Source organism: Schistocerca piceifrons, chromosome X, assembly GCF_021461385.2.
Source record: "Schistocerca piceifrons isolate TAMUIC-IGC-003096 chromosome X, iqSchPice1.1, whole genome shotgun sequence".
In the NCBI taxonomy this organism is placed as follows: Eukaryota; Metazoa; Arthropoda; class Insecta; order Orthoptera; family Acrididae; genus Schistocerca; species Schistocerca piceifrons.
This window is the reverse complement of record NC_060149.1, coordinates 85,483,217-85,505,118: the sequence shown is the minus strand read 5'-3', so window position 1 is coordinate 85,505,118 and position 21,902 is coordinate 85,483,217. Positions and strand designations below refer to the sequence as shown.

General features: G+C 38.2%; 1 protein-coding gene across 6 annotated transcripts in view; it reads right to left on the bottom strand.

Annotated features, from left to right (window-relative positions):
* LOC124722869 (forkhead box protein P1) overlaps positions 1 to 21,902 on the bottom strand; it is a 205,635-nt gene that overhangs the window by 129,485 nt on the left and 54,248 nt on the right. For 5 of the 6 annotated variants that reach the window (XR_007006455.1, XM_047248001.1, XM_047248003.1 and 2 more), the window contains exons 6-7: positions 18,025 to 18,208; positions 6,306 to 6,513 (exon numbers count right to left, since the gene is read on the bottom strand). Coding sequence is in view for 5 of the 6 variants with exons in the window: in XM_047248001.1 (XP_047103957.1) it covers positions 6,306 to 6,513; positions 18,025 to 18,208 (392 nt within the window). In the remaining variant the exon portion in view is untranslated. The remainder of the gene's footprint in view (positions 1 to 6,305; positions 6,514 to 18,024; positions 18,209 to 21,902) is intronic. The other variant, XM_047248002.1, reaches the window with a different exon arrangement.

Sequence of the window (21,902 nt, the reverse complement as noted above, 5' to 3'; positions counted from 1 at the left end):
CACGTCCAGCACGAACGCTAGTCCAACTGAGGCGCCAGGTGGAAATGGCATGGCAAGCCGTTCCACAGGACTACATCCAGCATCTCTACGATCGTCTCCATGGGAGAATAGCAGTCTGCATTGCTGCGAAAGGTGGATATACACTGTACTAGTGCCGACATTGTGCATGCTCTGTTGCCTGTGTCTATGTGCCTGTGGTTCTGTCAGTGTGATCATGTGATGTATCTGACCCCTTCCTGGGACAATGAATTCACGGTGTTCTTATTTCAATTTCCAGGAGTGTAGTTAGCAGCCATCACTCAGTGTCCTCACAGAAGTGTCTCATGGCTTTGTACAGAGCCAAAAGTCCATGGTCATAAGCTGACACATTTTTTAGGGCTTGGTGAGTTTCTGTGAAAAGAATTGGAGCAGTTGTTGTTGGTGCTCTACTGTTTATGCAGGACTGACCTGACTGTGGTTTTGTCGGTGTCTATCATTATGGACAGCTGCTCGGAAGGTGAATGGTGTGCCAAGTAATGGTTCTGTGAAGGCAATTTCTGATAGTGTCAGATGCATGTCACATCTCTGGGATCCACTGCAGAGGCTGTTTACCCTGAGTATTTTTATCTGCCTAGGCATTAGTTAGAGGTGTATGCTTATTTGCAATTTGAGCTGTGATGCATATAAATGTTTATCACTCCAAGAAGTTTATGAACTTCATGACACATTGTTGGGTGTGGTGTCCATGTGATGAGTCCTGTACATTCTTATGTAAGTCTGATTCCGTCCCATATCATCAAGTGGCCAAAGAACACAGCCTCCTGCTTGCATAGCTGGAATTTGTCCCTTTTTATGCCCTTTCTGAATGTCTTCAGCAGACTGAAGATTAAGTGCAAGTGCTCTTCATGCTGTTCACCTGAAGAGCGAAAATCAGTATATTGTTTAAGTACAGGGTGCAAAATGGAAAATGACTGAGGACCCAATCAATGAAATGCTGAAAATTTGGGCATCATTTTTTAATCCAAATGGCATGTTCAGGAATTTATACAGCCCAAAAGGAGTAATGACGGTGGTTTTGGAGATGTCTTCTGGTGCCATCGGAATCTGCAGATATGCCTTTTCACAGTCAATAATTCTAAATATGGAGGTACCAGCTAACAAGTGGGCAAAGTGTTGAATATTAACAATTGGATACCTGTCAGGTACCATTTGGGCATTCAATGCCCAGTAGTCACTGCACGTTCTGTACGTGCCATACTTTTTACGCACAAAGTGTTGAGAGGGAAGCCCATGCACTATCCGATTGTCACACAATATCAGAATTTAACAATTCTTCAGGAGCTGCTTTAGTAACAAATAACTGCACTGGCACTAGATGTCAGGCTTTGTCCAGAGTGCCATATTGCACAGGGAAATGGGAAAAGCAAAACAAAGCACTTGTAATATTGAGAGGAAGTGGTGATTCATTCATGTCACTGTCACTTACCTGTAATTGCTAATTTATAGGCAAACATCACATTATTGAACTATATTTTACCACATTTCCAATTAATTAAATATAGCATGTAGGAAACTGATATTAGGGAGGATGATAGTTCAAACACATGTCTGGCCATCCAGATTTAGGTTTCCCATGATTTCCCTAAATCACTCCAAGCAAATGCCAGGATAAAAGGGCACAGCCAATTTCCTCCCCCATCCATGACACAATTTGAGCTTGTGCTCCATCTATAATGACTTAATGTTGACAGAGCATTAAACCCAATCTTCCTTCCACCCTTTTCAAAACAAAGATTCAAAAACACATATTTTGTTGTTTAATCTCCCACATTTCAGGCGCATCACCGACCTTTGCAACATGTTCCCCCCACATGCTTGTCAATACCAATGTGCTTAACATCCAAACATATTGACTGAGTTGCTTATTTGATAGATATATACCGTAATTTCATTTCTAAAGTATATTATACATGTTAACAGAATGTCCACATAAAGAAATATATTTCACCACAAAAAATTTATGAAAATATTAGTAAATTTCCAATTTTTTGTTTCTTTAGGTTGGGTCTGTTCATTCAAAATAATGTCAGGATGTTTTCTCAAATATGTGGTTATTTCTATTTCCTCCAAATATTTAGCTTGCTACCTTTTACAGAACTTTCCGATGTGAGTTAATTGAAGACAGGTTTATGCAAGTGTGATTAAGATATCCTCTGAATACTCTTCAGGCATGTTTACCAATGCAACAATGAAACAACTGTGCAAACTGGACTAATAAAAAATGAAAAATTACAAAATTCCTGTTACTTTTTGAACACGACTAACATAAGAATCTCTCTGTGTGAGTTCTAGATAGTAGTGTTGAATAAGGCACAGAGCAATTGGGGGAGAATGATATACATATGGTTAAGCATACAGTTAAAGATAGCATGCTCTGCAATATAATAGCATGAGATGATGCCATTAACATTAATTTGGTCTTGCTCTCTTAAAAAGCACACTGCTGAAGACTGTTCTGAATGATTGAATGAGTCATTTGTTGTCATTGAACATTTTAGGTAAACAGATAAATCTAAATTAAATGCACCCCTCCCCTCCTCACCCCCCCCCCCCCCCCCCCCCCCCCACACACACACCTGCCATACAACAAGGGACTGATGATAACCCAGCAGTTTGGAGTTTGGTCCCTTTACTACCCAAACCAACCAACTAACATGACTCAAGTAATGGAAAAACTATGCATGCAGGTGTTGGGGACATGTGCAGTTCATTTGGCTTGCCTATGTGTGCTAAATCTGCTGCTTTAAATAATTTTGACAAAGAACATATTTTGATGGATGGAATGTTCCCATGTTGTTATATACTCAAAGTGAACAAATAATTATGAAACTACTATTAACTGCTGATGCTCCATGCTTTATCCAATAATAATGACACCATAAGAAGAATAGACAGCAACAACAGTGTAGCTTTCAGTAATGCATGTTGCAGTGGAAATATCAGGTGTTTCAAAGTACAAAACAAAAGTAATAAAACAGTACTTCCCACTGGAATAAGATGAATTCAAGTTGCTATCCCAGACCTCACACTCCACTTAGTTTTCATACTCTTGTGCACATCTCAAGTGTAACTGAATCCCTCTCAAGGCTTGCACACCACCTCATTACAATCTACAGGAATTATGTGATTTGCGAGTGAACAGTTAGTTTCGTCTATGTTCAGTGATGTACAAGTGACTATGATGCAATGAAATACAACTGTTTACCAAACAAAATGTGGATTTGTAAGCAGGAGATTAATGCAGTATTTAAGTCCATATTAGCTGTGATTACTTCTTTGGACAAAACAAAACAATTCCTTTCAGTCAAAATAAATACTACTCCTTAGATGAAATCTGTCCCGATATTCCACAGGTACCTATGCCCTGACACTCTTTTTACACTAAAAGAATCGATTATTTATCTCATTACATATGTCATAAGTCACACTGCTGATGAATTACTTATCACATATTGTATAATTACAGATCTTAATCTGACAACAACAAAAAAATACTCCATCTGTTTTTATGTGGTTGACCCTAATAGAGACGTATGTAATCCAAACAAAATACAAAATCTCATACTGGAATCATCAAGGGACACATGAAACTAAACCTGTAAGTATTTTACATGTGCATATTGACTCCAAACCCCAATGAGAAGTACATATCAACTACGTCTGTGTAAAATATCCCAGCCATCATACCTCATGTGGAGTCTAAGTGATGTGGTAACTGTTCAATTTTTTGAGTATCTATTTTTAACTGTTTCAGCATTACAAATAATTAGCATGGTTATATGGGAACATTCCTTTCAAATAATGAATTTTTTTTTTTAAAGTGTGTTTAATTTGTGAAAAATTTCCATATGGAGACTGTCGTCCTCTGTTTATCAGACTTACAATAGTGAATTTATCCATTTATATTTTGATAAGCTATGTTAAAACATTATTGCAGAGCTTGTTGTCAGGGAGTAAGTTGATCAACATAACGCTGAGTTGGATAAAATAAATCAAGACACTAAGGTATTAACGACATTAAATCAATAGGGAAAGTTGAAAATATGTGCTGGACCATGATTCGAACCTGGGTCTCTTGCTTACTAGGCAGATACACTACCCTAGCCATGCAGTTGTGATGACCACTGTGTCCTGATGGCGCAGTGGTCAGTGCAAATGCCGAGTAAGCAGGAGACCTGGGTTTGAATCTCAGTCCGGCAAAAGTTTACAACTTTCCTCATTCATTTAAATCAATGACCACCAAAATCTAATGTTATTCATTCCTTTGTGTCTCGAATTATTAATAATGGCTCCAGAACTGAAATTGTGTCTGTTCTTTCAGACATGTATGGATATAAGAAGGTGCATAATATCAAGAAAACTATATTCTCGCTATATGAATCAATTCAGAATCTTAATAAAGTAAATCTTTCAGCTCAGTCCAGGCAGTAAATATTTTAAAGATAAGCTGCACACAAGGCTACTAAAAATCTCATTACACAACACTAAATAATTCTTTGATATGATTGATGTTGTTAATAGCTTTTAAGATTTCTGTAGTAATGCACACTGCATAACAATATGTGCTGCATTTGCACAGTCCAGTCACAATAATGTGACCACTGCCTATGTTCAATGTCAACATGCAACAACCACTCACAGAAATCAGGTCGCAGCACTAATAGGGGAGGGTATATAGAGTGTGTCGGGGATATGGAAAACAGTGCAGTCATTGTAGTAATGTGGAAATGAAGTGATTTATATGACATTCGAAAGGGCATTATCATTGGCTTTCAGCCCAAGGGTGGAAGCCTTTCTGAAATTGCTAATTCTGTAAAATGTTCATGTGCCACCATAGTTAAAGTATACTGTGCATGGCAAAATGGCACTATCCATAACTGGTGCCAAAGCAACTGTGGTGTATCATGGGCCATAGGTTGACAGGGATGAATGACAGCTGTGGAGATGTGTACTGGAGACAGATGTGTGATGGTTGAGCATCAGACCACCCAGATAAACCAAAGAACTATGAACAGTGCCTCTTCAAGACTCTTCAGGAAATGCTGCTGCGTATGGCCCTCTGCAGTTGGCTCCTGGTTCATGTACCCATGCTGATGGCTATTCATTGGTGATGAAGGCTGGAGTTTGTATGCCAGTATTGCAAGTTGACATCCACTAAGTGGTGACAGATGTATTTTTCAGATAAATCATGTTTCATGGTACACTGGAGAGATGGCTGATGGATGTGTAGCATGAAATGTCTGAAAACAAATACTTTGCATACATTATTGTCTGGGAAAGTTTTCATGGCATTCCCTGGATGATCTCAAGATTCTGGAAGGTGAAATATATCAGCAAAATTATGCATCTATCCTTGAGGAATATGTTCATATGTCCACATCTACATGGAGTTTGTTTTTCCTTGTCATGATGGCACTCACCAGCAGGACAATGCAATGTGTCACACAGCTTTTAGTGTACATACATGGCTCAAAGAGCTCTGAGATGAGTTTACCATACTCTCTGGCCACCAAACTCTCCGGGTTTCAATACAATCAAGAATCTGTGGAGCCACCTCAATCAGGCTGTTCACACCATGGATCCTCAACTGACAAACCTAGCACAGTTGGCCATGGCAGTGGAGTTGGTATGGCTCCACATCACTGTTGAAACCTTCCAGAATCTCAATGACCCTCTTCCTGCATATCTCCCAGCAGTCAACACTGCAAAGGTGGTTATTTGTGCTTTTGACAGGTGGTCACATTAATTTGACTGTACAGCATATTATGTACTGTATTTTTATGTACTAACAATGAAGCTGCAAACTGATCCATAGCTCATAAAGTTTCTCAGTTATAAATGTCTTTATAATGTTCTAGTTTGTCAGAGTAAAAATATCTGCTGATTGGTTATAATAATGAAGCTACTATTTCAGCATAACAATCAATTCATCTACACTATTCATTTTTTCATGGAGTTTTCTAGGCTGATAACTGAACAATAGTGTAAATCAAAATACATCATTATTTTTGAAAGTGAGGTGTACCTGCCACAAGATCTGACAAGAAAGTCAACATTGTGCAAGTACTGGCATTGCACTCTAGGGGACAAAACCTACTATGAAATGACTTTCTGTCTCTGTTCATGCACACCACTGTTTTGCTAGGTACCTGTATGTGTGTTACATCTATAAATACCATTTAATTCAGTTTCCTACTTTCTATATTTTGTTACTTTTTGAAACCTACATTTCAAAAATATCTTATCAAATAAGTGTAGCAACTAACCTCCAGCAAGTGACAGAGCAGATTTATCACTTATTCGCCTTCTGATTGGTCCACTAATGTTTGGAGTAGGAGGCTGGAGAATTGGAGATCGGACTGCAGACACCAGAGATGACATAGAAACAGGCTGACTGACTGAAGATGGCATTGAGTGTGGGGGTTGGTTAAGGAGAACAGAGGAAAGGTTAAGTTTTGATAGATTTGGCCCCGTCTGAAACAGAACAAGTAGAGAGTGTCAATATGAATTTCTGAAATCACATGTATTACCTAGGAACTTAAAACTAAAATAGTATAAACAATGTTCTTAGAAAAAATTGTTTTTTTATTGAAATTCTGAAAGATTTTTGGATATTCTTCATAGAAATTTATTAAAATAAGTAACACAGTATTGGTAACAATATACAGTACAAAAGCAAGTATTTTAACAATTAAATGTTAGTCTATGACATAAAATGAAGGATGAATCTGCATTTAATGGTCAGAATGACTGAAATAACACTCATTTAATTGACAATTGTTTTGAATAGAATAGTAGTATAAATAGTGGGAATATTTATGAAAAGGAACGATTCTTTTGAATATTTTACCCTAGTTTCATAAATTCTTGGGTAGGTTTTATAGAGGCAGCCTATACAGTAATATGCTGTCACTGCTTTAATTCATTAAAACTTACCAAACAGCATAACTGTTTCATAATAGCAAAGACTTAGGTAATTCAGATGATAAAATTATTTTTTATATTAAAAATCAAATTACCTCCATTGTTTGGTTACTATACTGACTACTTTAAATAAGCCCATTGGCAGACCATGAAGGCCCAAGGGATATCTACTAGCTGCTGCATCATCCACTGCCTTGTGGCATCATGTGGATGCAGTATGGAGGGGTATGTGGTCAGCACACTGCTCTCCCAGTCATTTTGCAGACTTTCCAGACCATGAAGCCACTACTACTTGGTCAAGTAGTTCCTCAATTGGCAACATGAGGCTGAGTGCACCCCATACCAGTCCTCCCACCAAGGAAAAATCCTTGGCGGTACCAGGAATCTAACCCGGGTCCTCCATATAGCAGCCATCTATGCTGACTACTCAGCTACAGAGGTGGACTATATTGGCTACTAGGTACTTTATATTAATACTGCAACCACTCATTTTATAATGCTTTTCAAAAACATTAATTTTTTCATTAGCTAGTTTTCAAGCCACTGAAGGTCATTAATATTTAAAGACACAACATGTTTTATACCAGGGCCTATAAGTATCAACTATCTGAAGATGCCCCTTCAGCAGCTTGGAAAAATAAATGTTTTTGGAAAGCATAATGAAGTGACTAGTTGGAATATTAATACAAAGCAACTGCTACTTTAGCCACAGTGACAGGTTCAACAACCATAATGGGTCAGATTAAAAAAAATAAAATGCATTGACTACAATGAATAAATATCAGCAAAAGTTAAATTCATTTATATTCATTTTATTTGTATATGTATTTATTACTGGCCCAGCAAATCCTGAGATAGTACAATACTTGTACATCTTTAGATATTATAAATTAAAGTCTCCTGCTGTGTTTTTCTGTCTGTTTACTATGGCTAATCTCTGTAACTACTGTAGGGATCTTGATATGGTTTTCTCTAATGGACAGACTGATTCACAATGAAGATTTTTGTATATAATTTATTGTTTGCAGCAAGATCACTTTTATGGGATGACTTGATTCCAAAACTGATGATGTTCAATAGCTATTTCATACCAATATTGACCTATGGTATGGAAACATGTACCCTCAAAAAAAGAGAATCATCCAGGCTGTAAGCATCAGAGATGAAATTTCTTAGATCCACCATCCAGAAGACCAAGATGGACAAGTTAAGGAATGAGGAGGCGAGGAAAGAAGCCAGAATAAAGTCATCCCTATTAGATCAAATTGGCACATCTAGACTTTGATGGTACGGTCATGTGAAGAGAACGGAACCAACAAGAACAGCAAAAATAAATTTGGAAAAAAAGGTGGATGGGAAAAGACCTCATGGAAGACTTTGAACCCAATGAATGGACTTGATTAAGGCTGATCTAGTGACCAGAGGATGGACAGTGGACGATGTTCTCCGTGAACATGTGTATTTGGACAGGAAAATGTGCAAGAGACTCATTACCAGTTCCCAGGAAACTGAAACTGTTAAATGATGATGATGAGTGTATTATATACACTATGTGATCTAATGTATCTGACACCTCTAAAAACATATGTTTTTCATATTAGGTGCATTGTGCTGCCACCTATCGCTAAATACTCTGTATCAGCGATCTCAGTAGTCATTAGACATCATGAGAGAGCAGAATAAGGCATCCCGCAGAACTCGTAGAATGAGAGAGCAGAATAAGGCATCCTGCAGAACTCGTAGACTTCAAAAGTGGTCAGGTGATTGGGTGTCACTTGTGTCATACATCTGTATGTGAGATTTCCACACTACTAAGAATCCCTAGGTCCACTGTTTCCTGTGTGATAGTGAAGTGGAAATGTGAAGGGACACATACAGGGTGTTACAAAAAGGTACGGCCAAACTTTCAGGACACATTCCTCACACACAAATAAAGAAAAGATGTTATGTGGACATGTGTCCGGAAACACTTAATTTCCATGTTAGAGATCATTTTAGTTTCGTCAGTATGTTCTTCCACCTACGCTCAATGGAGCACGTTATCATGATTTCGTACGGGATACTCTACCTGTGCTGCTAGAACATGTGTCTTAACAAGTACGACACAACATGTGGTTCACGCACGATGGAGCCCCTGCACATTTCAGGCGAAGTGTTCGTACGCTTCTCAACAACAGATTCGGTGACTGATGGATTGGTAGAGGCGGACCAATTCCATGGCCTCCACGCTCTCCTGACCTCAACCCTCTTGACTTTCATTTATGGGGGCATTTGAAAGTTGCTGTCTACGCAACCCCGGTACCAAATGTAGAGACTCTTCGTGCTCGTATTATGGACGGCTGTGATACAATACGCCATTCTCCAGGGCTGCATCAGCGCATCAGGGATTCCATGCGACGGAGGGTGGATGCATGTATCCTAGCTAACGGAGGACATTTTGAACATTTCCTGTAACAAAGTGTTTGAAGTCACGCTGGTACGTTCTGTTGCTGTGTGTTTCCATTCCATGATTAATGTGATTTGAAGAGAAGTAATAAAATGAGCTCTAACATGGAAAGTAAGCGTTTCCGGACACATGTCCACATAACATATTTTCTTTCTTTGTGTGTGAGGAATGTTTCCTGAAAGTTTGGCCGTACCTTTTTGTAACACCCTGTATAGTACAAAAGCATACAGGTCAACCTCGTCTGTTGACTAACAGAGACTGTCAACAATTGAAGAGGTTGGACCATCACACAGGAATTCCAAACTGCATCAGAATCCACTGTAAGTACTATGACAGTTAGGCAGGAGATGAGAAAAGCCAAACGGCACCTTCCTTTATGTACGTAGCGTAAACACTGGACAATTGAACAGTGGAAATACATTGAGTGGAGTCACAACTCATGGTACACAACGTGGCGATCCAATGGCAGGGTGTGGATATGGTGAATGCTCAGTGAACATCATCTGCCAGCATGTGAAGTGCCAACAGAAAAATTCAGTGGTCATGTTTTCATGGAGGGAGCTTGCACCTCTTGTTGTTTTGCATGGCACTATTGCAGCACACATCTACATTGATGTTTTAAGCACCGTCTTACTTCCCACTGCTGAAGAGCAATTCAAGGATGGTCACTGCATCTTTCAACACAATTGAGCACCTGTTCATAATGCACGGTGTGTGGTGGAGCGGTTACATGACAACAACATCCCTGTAATGGACTGGCCTGCACAGAGTCCTGAGCTGAATCCTATAGAACACCTCTGGGATGTTTTGGAAAGCCAACTTCATGAAAGGCCTCACCAAGCAACATTGATACCTCTCCTCAGTGCAGCACTCCATGAAGAATGGGCTGCCATTCCCCAAGAAACCTTCCAGCACCTGATTGAAAGTATGCCTTCGAGAGTGGAAACTGTCATCAAGGCTAAGGGTGGGCCAACACCATGCTGAATTCCAGCATTACTGATGGAGGGCGCCATGAACTTGTAAGTCACTTTCAGCCAGGTGTCCGGATACTTTTGATGGCATAGAGTATGTACTGTTGTCTGCTCCATGCAATTGGCGTTTGGAGTGACACCTTGTGGCAATGATGGGAGCTACAAGCTGGTCATCAGTATCTGGTAGTAAAAATGTAAAGTAACAATTGCTGCAACTCAAGTGAGCAGTGAAACTTGGCCAGAATCTATACCTCTTATAAATTCAAGTCCCACACTACATTTTCTGTCTGTACATGATGGCTAGCTTCAGGAACTACTGCAGGGCTTTTGATTTGGTTTTCACTAATCGATACACTGATTTACAATGGATGTTTGTGCATATCACAATATACTGTAAACAAGTTGTCTGGTCATGGATACTTAGCGCCATCTATGCAAAGCCAGGGAACGTCACTACTATGATATAAAACAACAATGGAATAATATAACCAACATATGCAACAGCAGTAACTGAATGGGACTCTATGATGAATATTTTAATATTAATGTACAGAGGAAAATAATACTACTAACAACATTTGATCAATTAAATTAAATTGTTATGACACTCCAAATATTCAGAAACAGAATAGAAGCAATGATCAAATAATTACTGTCTAAGTTTCACTTGAAATGTATTCAATTTTGATGTACAACTGCTGATAAAGTACTAAATTACATCCATCTTGGTTCAATGCAAACAGGTTGACATTGAATGTAAATAAAAGAAATTATATGCAGTTTGGGAAAAGATGTCAAAATGTAAATCTCGATCTGGTGTGGGGTGACAAAGCCTTAGACAGAATGACATCCACAAAATTGCTGGGGATTCGTGTGAATGAAAACTTAAATTTTAATGACCATGTAATAAAACTTGCACAGATACTTAATTCAGCCTGTTTTGCCCTCAGAATTATTGCAAATGTTTGTACCTCAGAGGGTGCCAGAATAGCATATTTCAGCTATTTTCAATCTCTTGCCACATACGGAATAATATTTTGGGGATCCACAACAGGGTGTCTAAAACAAATTTTTTTGTTACAGAAGAGAGCCATCCGAATAATAACTCACAGTCATCCATAGACACACTGCAAACCCATATTCAAAAAGCTTAGAATACTTACTATACCATTATTATACATATACAAATATGTATTGTATGTCAGGACCTACACTGCAGATTTTCAGACAAATGCCGACTTTCATAACTACAATACCCATAGTAGCGCAGCACTCCATACTCAGTGAACAAAAAGAATGAATACACAAAGGCATGTGAGCCATATCAGTGCAAAGCTGTACAACACACTACCAGTCAACATCAGGCAGTTAGAAGATGATAACAAATTTAAAGCAGAATTTAAAAAATTTCTAGTAGAACAATGTTTTTATTCTGTAAATGACTATGTAGGTCAATAAATTTTTTCTGATGATATTTATAAAGGCAAAATGGAAAATACTCTATCTGTACCTAATCATTCATTACCTAATCATTCATTACATTTACATACTTAAAGGACAGCTGTTGTGTGATGTAAATATATACTTAAGCAGTGTTGTGTATATAAGGACTTGCCATTTAGGGAGGACAAAACTAAAGCCTTATGAAAAACCGACTATGCATTTAAAATAACAAGCAGGGATGTATATAGGCTATATTAATTTCATTGTATTATTATTAACTTCATTGTATTATTTTGTTTTGTACTTTTTTATGTATATATTGTTTGTGTCCCATTTCTTTGAAATGGCTTACATGTACCCTTGACAACATCCATACAATATTTATTGTCAATGGATGGATAAATAAAATAAATAAATAAATAAATGTATGTTCTATATAAGAAATATATGTATGTAATTTGCTTTACCACTCATTCTCTTTAATCTCAACAAACCACCATGCAGCAGCTGGAGTGCTGGTTATTTTGTGTGTTCAACTGTCTCTATTAATAATAAGCTTGATGGACAAAATGTCACCCCCCACCCCCAAGAAAAAAAGAGCATGGTAGTCACTTTAGAGCAGGAAAATGGTGTAGTATTGTTACCAAGCAGTTATGTGAATCTCAACTGCTTATGTAAGTCATGACAGTGAAGTGGGTATGAATGAGCCAGTGGGTCATATAGAATCAGTGCAGTAAGATGGATCGATGTAGAAACATGACAGAATCAGGGTATTGTGTTTCCATAGCCCACTCCATGAATGAAGTTGCCCAAATGCTAACTGTGATGTTCCTCCAGAAAAAAGTTACATCAGTGATGACTAAAAACTGCTATGAACAATGTTACCACTGATGATTTGCTCATATTTTGAATGAGGATATAGTTCCAAGTACAGTGTTGTTTTATTTTCATTTCTTCTTCAATATTATACCTAAGAATTTGTATTTCTAACAGTTGTGGCAATTTTGCCTTCAATGACAAATAGATACAGTTCAGGATGAGGGTTGTATGTAGAGTGAAGGTTGACTGCTACAGTTTTTAAGATTTTATGAGGAGCATGTTAATTCAAAATCAATATGTCAGCTATTGCAGATTCCAACAGATATTTTCATCATGTAATCTAATGAAAATATTTATGTTCTCTGCAAAATTTACTGCAGTCCTACCATTTTTTTATTCTACCCATTCATTTACACAGAGAAGAATTTGGCCAATGCTTAGAACAGACTCCTGAGGAACTCCATGTCTGATTTGCTTTTGCACATCATCTGCACTGTTCAAGAAATATAACGGAAACATATTGTTTATTATATAATTATGTTAATATTCCCTTAAAAATGCAAACTTTGAGCACTGGGTGGACTTGCTAGGTCTGAAATCCATTTGTGATTCATTTATCAGCATTTCTTTATTTAACAAAGCTGTTTCTTTCTTGCACTTCAATATTTTTGCTGCAGTCCCAAAAAACTGATATGGGTCTGAAGATAGCAATGTTAAATTTGTCACTCTTCTTGTGTAATACATTTACATTCACAGTTTGTGGATTATTTGAAAATAGGCTTCTTTCAAAGTCGAAAAGTCTTTTAATTGTTCTAAAATAAAGGTTACACCTGCTTTGATGGTAATATCTGGTATCCCTCATAACCACTGGAAAGCTATTCAGAAACCACTTCATAATTTTTGGCAATTCCTTAGGTATTACAGGATTCATGAATAATGTCATTTTATAAATTATTTGTTATTTTAAATCAAGTTAATAACACTGTGCTTAAATGATTTAGTACCAATTTCACATCTGATTATTTTCCAGGTGGCTTTAGTTTTGTTCCTGGAATTCTCTATTTTGTTATTATTTCCTTTTTTTCTTTTTATTTTAAAATAAGTTGTATTTGTGTGTGTCATTTACAGTATTCAAGGAAATCAGAATGTTTAGTCTGCTTGTATAACTACAATCTCATCTTATTTTGGCATGATTCTTTTATCCCTATAATGTTCCATTTGCATGAGTTTTGTATAGATTTTGTTATAGTTGCTTTCTTGGGAAAAGCTACTAAAATGATTATATGTAACCACAAATTTTTCAAATATTTTTGTTTCGAGAAATTAGTACAGCAGTCACTACATACAATAACATATTTCTTCAGAGCATTAAGAATTTAAAAAAAATCTTCTATATAATAATTAGGCTCTTTTTTATCTACATATGATGACCAGAAGACACAATGAATCAAATTATTTTACTGATCAAACTAGGGGATACTGGTATTCATAAACTGGCAGAAAATTAGACATCATCATATCTTCATAACAGGATACAATATGAACTATGCCCAAACATATGCAGATCAAAAGATAGAAGAACCTTCAGGATACACAACAGAAAGTATACTCTTGCTCAAGACTAACACAGGCACTGTCAAGAAACTTACGGACTCTCAAAATTGTGAAGACTTCCCTTACAATACATTACTCTTGTAAATCATTATGTGTTACACATCATTATGTTTTGTATACACTATATAGGCTGTTACATATTGGGTGCCTCCTGTAATAGTTGCCAGGCAAATTCTCTTTGATGTTTTTGTAGATATTTGCAACACTGTCTCTGCAATGTTCAATGCTATAAATGGAAGAACAGGGAAACACTGCACATAACACATCATGTGTTGTATGTAACACCCAACATTGACAAAAAACATCAGTTTGTTTGTGGTTACAAACAAAATGCTATTTTCTGTGACCATTCAACAAAGCAATTCCATATTAGTCTACTGCAATATTGAGGGCTACAAAAGAAATAATCAGCCGCACCCCAGCAGTAATTGCATAGTAGTGCTTCATGGTACTGGCAAATAGTACAGTGCAGGTCAGCACATGAGGCAGGGGAAGTAGGCACATGGATTGTGAAATAGCAGGTCATTCTGTAAAAGTCTTGAATGTGATAAATGGTTCACACTGTATTAGAACAGAAGCTACATGGCTTGTCCTCTGTCAGTCAGTAGCAACAGCAGCAGACAATGAAAGGCAGGTAAATGTTTGTTTGTCACGTTTCCCTTACCAAATTTCCTCCACCCAGTCACCCAGTTTGCCTCATCTCACTTGCCATCCCTCCAGCCCACCCCACTGCCCAAAGCTGTCAACTCCCACCATGCAGCAGCTGGAGTGCTGGTTATTTTGTGTATTCATTTGGCCCTGTTAATAAATATTGTTTAACCAGATATTGAGCTACATTAACTGGGGACCACTCTATAGAATGAACACATAAAATTTCATTAAAAAAATTGTTTGTAACAAAAAACAAAACAATGTTTTCTGTCATTGCAGGACTTCATATGACACACTGACATGCAGTATTTTGTCTGAGCTGACTCCATATGCACACTGCAAAAATGAAATTGTGTATGCCTATATAAGCTTTATGGACAAAATATCATCCCCCCCCCCCCCCCCAAAAAAAAAGAGCACAATAATCACTTTAGAGCAGGGAAAATGGTGTAGTATTGTTACAAATCAGTTATGTGAGTCTTCACTGCTGATATAAGTCATGGCAGTGAAGTTGTATGCATGAGCCAGTGGGTCATATGGAATCATTGCAGTAAAATGGATCGATGTAGAAACATGCCAGGATGGCAAAATCAAGGCATTGTGTTTCAATATGCCCACTGCATGAATGAAGTTGCCCAATTTGTTGATGTGTCAACTCAGATTGACCACTGTGTCTACAATGAATGGTGTAACCACAGACAACCAAGTAACACAGCATAAGAACAGTAGCTGTAGACAAAATCCTAACCAACAGGGTCTGGAGACAAGTATCATGCGGTGTCAGTGACATTTGAGTCCAGACTCAAAAGGAATTGCTGCAGGCAGTGGATGATTGCCCATCTTAACCAGCTTCTGAGCAATATTGCAAAGGGTGGCAATGATCTTTTGGAGTCAGGTATCATGCAAGAGGCCCTCCATTGCTCACAGCAGCACTTAAAGCTGCACATCTACAATTGATGAAACAACACAGAAACTGAACAGTTTTGTCTCTTTTCAAATGATGCAAGGTACCGAGTGGACTGACAATCTAATAAGGAGTCAAACTGCAGTGTGTGTAGCATAGAGTTCAGACTGGCGATGGTTCTGCAATGTTTCAGGGGTGTTTCTCATACCTGGTCTTGGGCACACTCATTCAGGTTATTGTGAACATGAATCAGGATGCTTATTTCAACATTCTTGGTGACCAAGTGTTTCCTTCTGTACTAAATCTTTGTGTTCAATATGCTGTGGACTTTTCTGTCTTCCACAATAACAATAGACATATCCACAGGGGTGGCAACAGCCATGTTCACAGGCCTGCATGCATAAATTCATGGTTTGGCAATCACTCAAGAACTGTTTCACTCCTCAACTGGCCCTTTAAATCATACAGACAATGTCTGAAGCTATTTGAAAGAATGGGTGAAATAAAGCAATTAAAACCCCCACAATTTCATAGCTCTATACAATCTAAGCAACAGCCTAGTGGCTGTGTTCACAGGATACCTACAGTGACTTCTTTGTTTCTTTCACTATATAGACAGTCAAAATTTAATCATATTACTGCAATCTACATTTTTCTGGACATATATACAGTTACCACCAAAACTGAATGTTTTCCTGTAAAATGTGCCTGCTAATTTGAACTGAGAGCAGCATATCAGCTCTAACATATCTCAGACTAGCATGTGTGAAGTAAAGCATGAGACAGAAATATCATTCAAATTATTTAACATTATTTCATTTCATTCAGTTTGCTGCACAATGACTGAAAAATATGATAGAGCAATTTTAAGCTAATTTTGGGAAATATATTACTTCTTGTTTGAGCATTTGTCTAATTTTCAGACACAGAATCCCCATTAGAAAAAAAAAAAAACTCTGTATCCTTCAGAAAGATGCTCAAAAGTCCAGGAAAATTTATACGAGGACTATATATGACCAGCAGTCAGTACAATCAAACCTCATAAAGTCACTGTAGCAAAAAACATCTTATTTGTGGTCTGTGTGTGTGTGTGTGTGTGTGTGTGTGTGTGTGTGTGTGTGTGTGTGTGTTGTGTGTGTGTGTGTGTGAGAGAGAGAGAGAGAGAGAGAGAGAGAGAGAGAGAGAGAGAGTTATAGTTGATGCTTTTAAATCTATTGTTATTTCATAGCACACTACTGTTATTCATTTAAACATAACCATAAAGCATTTGATGAAAATTTATGCATAACATGCTATGTGTCCAACTATATATATATATATATATATATATATATATATATATATATATATATATATAATAGAGGGAAACATTCCACGTGGGAAAAATATATCTAAAAACAAAGATGATGTGACTTACCAAACGAAAGTGCTGGCAGGTCGATAGACACACAAACAAACACAAACATACACACAAAATTCAAGCTTTCGCAACAAACAGTTGCTTCATCAGGAAAGAGGGAAGGAGAGGGAAAGACAAAAGGATGTGGGTTTTAAGGGAGAGGGTAAGGAGTCATTCCAATCCCGGGAGCGGAAAGACTTACCTTAGGGGGAAAAAAGGATAGGTATACACTTGCACACACACACACACACACACACACACACACACATCCATCCGCACATACACAGACACAAGCAGATAAAATGTCTGCTTGTGTCTGTGTATGTGCAGATGGATATGTGTGTGTGTGTGTGTGTGTGTGTGTGTGTGTGTGTGTGTATGTGTGTGTGTGTGCGCGCGAGTGTATACCTATCCTTTTTTCCCCCTAAGGTAAGTCTTTCCACTCCCGGGATTGGAATGACTCCTTACCCTCTCCCTTAAAACCCACATCCTTTCGTCTTTCCCTCTTTCCTGATGAAGCAACCGTTTGTTGCGAAAGCTTGAATTTTGTATCTGTGTGTGTGTGTGTGTGTGTGTGTGTGTGTGTGTGTGTGTGTGTGCGTGTGTGTGTGTGTGTGCGTGTGTGTGTGTGTGTGCGTGTCTACATCTCTTTCTAAACTGGAATAAATACATACCTGGACAACACCGGGTATTTGGCTAGTATGAAACAAATACTACAATTCACACTACCTTGTTCAATTTCAGACATACTGATATTAAGAGTGGTGTAAATTAAAGCTGTCACTGAATAAGAAGGTGATTCGTACTAACTTACACTTGCCTCTGTTTTTAATGGTTCGGGAGATGCTTGTTGCTTGGTCATATGAAGGTGATGCATCATGGCTTGCAGCCTGTCCCTCTCCTTCTGCAGCTGAAGCTCGAGCTGAGATACAACTTGCATCTGCACTCTTGCCTGTGCTGTAGATCTGTCATCTAGCGTGTGTTCTGTGTTTAGATGCCTGGTAATGTGTGATAAAATTTAAAAATTATATTAATTTAAATTTTCATGGTTATGATTTATCAGAAAATATAATGGTATTCAATTAAACATAAAGACACAATTTATCCAGTATGGCACAGTCTGTATTTTACAGTGTCTGTATAGTTCAATGCAAGTTCCCTTCAGATGCACATGCGTGTCCAAAGGAACAGACAGTGCTGACAATTGACAGCCATATTAAATTATGAAATGTACACAGGCTGTATGATTTACTAGTAACATGTATTGTATTTCATGCCCAAGCAAGGCCATCTAATAAGCAAAAACAATGTCTCTCGCTGTGTGGGAATCATACAATTTGTATTTGAGCACTATGGGTTGTAGACACTAGGACATATGGAAGTTTAGGTCTGGCCATAAGTCGTGCATGGATAGCCAAAGAGGTTAAGGTGACCACTCATGTTAAGTGGAAAATCCGGGTTCCAGTTCCCATCAGGCACAAATTTTCATATGTTACCAGTAAACTGTACAGACAATGTACAATCATATTCACAATTTGTGAGTACATTTCATAATAAAATTTATCCATCACAACTTCTATTGAAATTTTAACGCAGATCAAGCATAAAACAGAATGGCTCACTTGCAATCCTTCAAAAGTACGTAATTAAAAAAGCTATTGTTGCCTCAATCTACATCTACATCTACATATGTGCTCTGCAAACCACTATAAACAGCATGGCGGAGGGTATTACACACTGTGCCAGTTATAAAGACTTTTTTTCTGTTCCATTCACATATGGAGAGTAGGGAAAATGATTGTTTAAATGCCTCTGTACATGCTGTAATTAATTTAATCTTACCCTGTCACTCTGTATGGGTGTGTTATGTATGGGGTTGTAATATAAACCTAATTTGAGGACCAGACTGCAACTTTCATTCTGCAATGAAGTGTGCACTATCTTGGAAACTTCCTGGTTATTTTAACTGTGTGGTTGACTTGGACTCAAACTTGAAACCTATAATTTTGCATGTAATCCTCTTACCAACAGAGTTATCCAGGCACAACTCACAGCTGGTCCTCACAGCTCCAATTCTACCAGTATCTCTATAGAGCACAAACCATGATGCTTAATGACAATCCTGAAGATGACTGGGCTCCTCACACTTCCTTCTATTCACTAAAAGCATTTTCCTTTCTTTCTTCCAGATACAGACACTGTAAGCCATAGGATCAGCACGCTGACAAGAGCCAGAACTAGATGCCTCACTCTGAAACATCTGCCATGGCTAGCCTTGTACAAAACAAACAAAGCAAGTACAAAGGAAACAATTCTTTTGTGAGACTGACTGACCAGCTGGTTCCCTTGCAATTTAATACACAATTAAAGCAACAGATGGAAATTTTGCAAGTTTGTGTTTATTTTGCCACAAAACAGTATGAACAGGTGATAGTAATGTAGAAACAATGTAAAGAATACAGAACATAAAACAACTGCAACATGCACAACAGTAGATAAAAATTTCTTCATTTTTTCAACTTAACATATTTGCACACACATCCTGACAAATGGTTACTGTGCTCAGTATGAGATGTGACTATCTCTGGCAGCAATACAGATCTGATAATAACAGGGCATGCTGTGAGTGATGTTATTAATCACATGTTGAGGCAATAACACCCATTCTTCCTGCAGAGCTGCTCGCATTTCTTAGAGAGTGATTGTTGGATACTGATGTGATGCAGCCCATCTCCCTATTGCATCCCACACATACCCTGTTGGATTTAGATGAGGAGACCTAGCAGGCCATGCCATGCATGTGATATCTTCCACGTCCAAGAGAACATTAACCACCCATGCTCCATGAGGTCGAGCATTATCGTCCATCAATGCAAAGTCTGGGTCCACAGTGCCTCACAACAACTGGACACGAAGTCCCAAAATCTTGTCGTGCTACCTGACAGCAGTTAATCCTTGCCAATTCACCCATACAATTTCATGAAGAGGTGTTTGAGAAGTCAACACAATCTCTGTACACACCATTAGGGACCATCCACAATATCGGTCTCTTTCCACAATGTTCTAGTCACAAAATCACATTCCATGTTTTCTCCAGAAGCGAACCTATCGAGAATCACTCTTCAGACCAAATTGTAACCCATCTGTGAAAAGAACATTGACCCACTGCTTGACCTTCCAGGTGGCATGGTGATGACTCCACCCTAGATGTTCCCTCCTGAGAAGACGTATCAGAGGTACACATACAGCAGATCTCTGACAATAAAGGCCACATTGCTGAAGCATTCTGTACACTGTTTGCCTTGATACAACTTGTCCATTGGATGCTGCAAGGTCAGATGCTAGTTGCCATGCAGTACTAAGGCAGAACTGTCATGCCCTTATAGCCAAAGAATGGTCCTCTCTTACTGATGTCACATATGATCGGCCCTGCCCTGGTCTTTGGGATACAGTTTCATTCTCTATAAACTGTCGCCACATCTGAGAAACAACAGAACAATTCACATTAAGTGATCTGACCACTACAATTTGCATCTGTCCTGTTTGCATTCTTCCTGTGACCCTCAACTGCAGAGAGTCTGGTAAGTGTCTTCTCAGTGACATTCTGCACCAACTGTGACTGTGTACACAGAGATTGTGGATGTGAAACTACCCAGCAAACACTGCCCCATTTGATAGGTGCACCAACGTCATTGTTGGCATGATTGTGCATTGGCCAGAATGCCATCTTCCATACAGAACACAATCATATGGACATCTGTTGACAGTCTGTACGACTACAGTGTGAATTAGACACAAGACATGTTTGTTGCTTTAATTTTGGACACCAGTGTATTTCACAGAGACAAAACTAAAATTGTAATTTGTTCAATGAGAAAAATAATACAACTTCTCTTGAAGAGTATTTCACTCTCTCTGAAGATAATTTCATGAAAATTTACTTCTTTCTAGTGGCCCCAGGAGCTACAGACAGTGATGTGTGTGTGTGAATTGCAGTTGCATGAATGTGTGTGTCTATGTTGTCTATTTCAGAAGAAGGATTTCTGGCCAAAAGCTTACGTGTTCAGTAGTTGTCTGTCGTGCTTGTCTGAGACTCAACATCTCCACAATACAGCAAGTAGCAACCTACTCTTTTCATAAAACTGTCATTATTCCATCATGGATTTTCCACTGTTTGTTTAAAAATTGACATAGACTATGCATCTGCAATCACATGCCTGCAATATGATCACCAAGACTGATGCGTTCATAGTCTTAGGTGTTTTATGCCAAGTGCATATATGTTTTTCCCAGAATGGGGAAAAAATAATAACTTATTAAATCAACAGGGTATCTTAAAACAGTAAACTACACATCTGGGATTCTTGTTGCACCACACAAGCAGTTTCCACATGTAACACAGCATGAGATGTAAGTAAGTAAGTAAGCAATTGACCTTCTACTGGAATAGTCCATATGCCCAAGTAATGGGATATGGTGACCAGGTACATATTATCAGGTTGAGTACAATGTTTTTTTCAGCTGCCCACAGTGCTATGCCTGTTGACACACAACAGTCACCAAACTCAGCACTTAGCTTGACTATCAATCTTAGCTTGTGTCCCATAACTGTGCCAAAAGTTTATATTTCCCCTTGCTAACCCAATATCATTGTTAATTCACCACTTCAGTAACTCCCAGAAACATCTAAAG